This window comes from Geospiza fortis, unplaced genomic scaffold, assembly GCF_000277835.1.
Source record: "Geospiza fortis unplaced genomic scaffold, GeoFor_1.0 scaffold569, whole genome shotgun sequence".
Classification (NCBI taxonomy): domain Eukaryota; kingdom Metazoa; phylum Chordata; class Aves; order Passeriformes; family Thraupidae; genus Geospiza; species Geospiza fortis.
Window position 1 is genome coordinate 162,963 of NW_005054621.1, and position 2,166 is coordinate 165,128.

A 2,166-nucleotide genomic window follows, 5' to 3' on the forward strand; every position below is an offset into this window, starting at 1 on the left:
GCACCTCAGTGCCCGGGGAGCCGTGCTGAGGGGTGCAGGGGGCTGGGGACACATGGGGACATGGCAGGGACACTGCATCAGGAAGAGTCTTGGCCTCCCTGGGCCCCCAGTGCCATTCCCAGTGTCCCCAGACCCCCAGGCATCATCAATCCCTCCATGGCCATCTTCTGTACCCCAGTGTCCCCTCCAGCATCCCCACACTTCTCTCCCTAGAGACCCTGTCATTGTCCCCTGTCCCCTCACTGTCCCAAATCCCCTCCAACTCCAACCCCAGTGCTCCCAGTCTGCCCAGTCCTGTATCCCCCAGATCCTCCCAGCCTCCATCCCAGTGCCCCCAGTCCCCCCTACCTCTGTCCCCGTTGTCCCCATCCCCAGTGCTCCCTGCCGTGCCGTTGTAGGGGACAGTGCAGGCGGGTGCCACCAAAGCCACGACCCAAAGCCACCTCATGCCAGGAGACTCAGCAGGGATGCCCAGGCACCTGTGGGGACAGGCAGGACGGTCAAACCTCAGCACTGCGGACAGCACAGACAGCACATGTCCCCAGGGGGACAGGGACATCACCCTGGAGCCACCCCACACAGCTGTGCCTCAGTTTCCCCCCCAGCCCTGCCACACACCCTGCAGAGGGATGGGTTCCATAGGGGTCAGACCCTACAGCCAGGACAGAGAGGGGGTGAAAATTCCCACTGTTCCTACGGTTCCCCAGGGGGACATGCAGCCACCCCTGCAGTCCCACACCGGGAATCAGGGGTTTGTATCCCTCGGGTGGGTCCCCACCTCCCCCCAGGGCAGGACTGTCCCTCACAGACCCCCCAAAGCCCGGCCTGGGGGCCGAGCTGAGCTCCCTGCTTTCCCCAAGCCCAGCACTACAGGGACAGGTCCTGCCTTTGTCACCTCCCGCCACAGCCATGGGTTGGCTCACCCCTAGAGGGGACACGCTCTGCTTTCCCTGGATTTGGGGGTGCCCCAAACCCGGCGCTGTGGGGTCACCCCAGACTCCCAACACCCCCTGCTCTGCCCGTGGGGATCCCAGTGCCCCCAAACGCTCACCGCAGCAGGGCCAGCTGGGACAGCAGTGTCCCCGCCGGATCCCGGCGCTTCCCAGCCCATTTCCTCGCAGGAAGTGCCGTTCCCGTGGGGACGGAGCCGCTTCCCAGCGTGCTGCCACCCCCGCCCCACGCCCCTGGGAAAGGGATTCCAGCGAGATGGTGGCACCGATCCCCTGCTGTCTCCAGGTCCCCACAGCCCCCCATGCCCACCCCGGTGCCCCCAGAGAGGAGCCACCCCATTAGTGTGACTATAAATAATTTTATTGCTGCTGTGCTGGGGGTGGGCTGGGTGCCCGGACAAGCAAAGGGACGCACAGGGTGCTGTGACAGACCTGTCCCCCCGTCCCTGTGCCACCCGTGCTGGCAGGGGCTCATCTGCCCTGCTCCTGCAGCCGCTGCATACTCAGGATCTGGCACAGGAGTCTCTGCACGTCCTCGTCCATGTGGCCCTGGGGTGGAGGGGACATTGGTGGGCACATTGGAGTGGGGACATCAGGGAGGCTCCATGCATGTGCCTGGGCTGGCACCCAGCTCAGCCCCCACCCCAGTGTCCCCAGCTGTCCCCAGCCCTGTCCCCTGCTCTGTCCCCAGCTCACCTGCACAGCATAGAGCAGGTGACTCCGGTAGAGCGTCACCACCTTGCTGTGCCTCGTCTCTGTCTCCTGCAGCACAGGGAGGGGGTTTGGCCACAGGGCTGGGGGCTCGGGGGAGCCCCGAACCCCCCAGGTGACCCACCTCCAGCTTCTCCTCCAGCGCCCGGATCCGCGCCTGGAGCGCATCCGTGTTGGGTGGGGATTGTGGGGGCCCCCCCGACTCGGGGAGGGCGTTCAGGGCTTCCTTCAGCCTGAAAACCTCCTTGGAGAGCTCCGTGATCTGCAGGGGCACAGGGGTTACAGGTTACCCAGAGCAGCTGTAGCTGCCCCATCCCTGGCAGTGTCCAAGGCAAGGCTGGACGGGGCTGGAACAGCCTGGAATAGTGGCAGGTGTCCTTGCCCATGGCAGGGGGGGAATGGGATGAGCTTTAAGGTCCCTTCCAACCCAGATTCAGTGACTCCACGTGTGCAAGGCCACCATTCCCCTCTGAGCAGCCCCTCATGATTTCCTGTCCCCTACCTT

At 65.0% G+C, this 2,166-nt stretch overlaps 2 protein-coding genes across 2 annotated transcripts in view; both read right to left on the reverse strand.

The window, feature by feature from the left end:
• Positions 1 to 1,102, reverse strand: part of EBI3 (Epstein-Barr virus induced 3) — a 2,688-nt gene extending 1,586 nt beyond the window's left edge. Inside the window, 4 exon segments of the mRNA XM_031064736.1 lie at position 1; positions 4 to 42; positions 349 to 479; positions 1,052 to 1,102. The exon segment at position 1 is cut by the window's left edge and continues 134 nt beyond it. Coding sequence (XP_030920596.1) covers position 1; positions 4 to 42; positions 349 to 448 — 140 coding nt within the window. The 5' untranslated portion in view covers positions 449 to 479; positions 1,052 to 1,102.
• A 193-nt stretch (positions 1,103 to 1,295) lies between these two features.
• ANKRD24 (ankyrin repeat domain 24) overlaps positions 1,296 to 2,166 on the reverse strand; it is a 7,517-nt gene continuing 6,646 nt past the window's right edge. The window contains exons 15-17 of the mRNA XM_031064741.1: positions 1,786 to 1,923; positions 1,647 to 1,712; positions 1,296 to 1,499 (exon numbers count right to left, since the gene is read on the reverse strand). Coding sequence (XP_030920601.1) covers positions 1,422 to 1,499; positions 1,647 to 1,712; positions 1,786 to 1,923 — 282 coding nt within the window. The 3' untranslated portion in view covers positions 1,296 to 1,421. The remainder of the gene's footprint in view (positions 1,500 to 1,646; positions 1,713 to 1,785; positions 1,924 to 2,166) is intronic.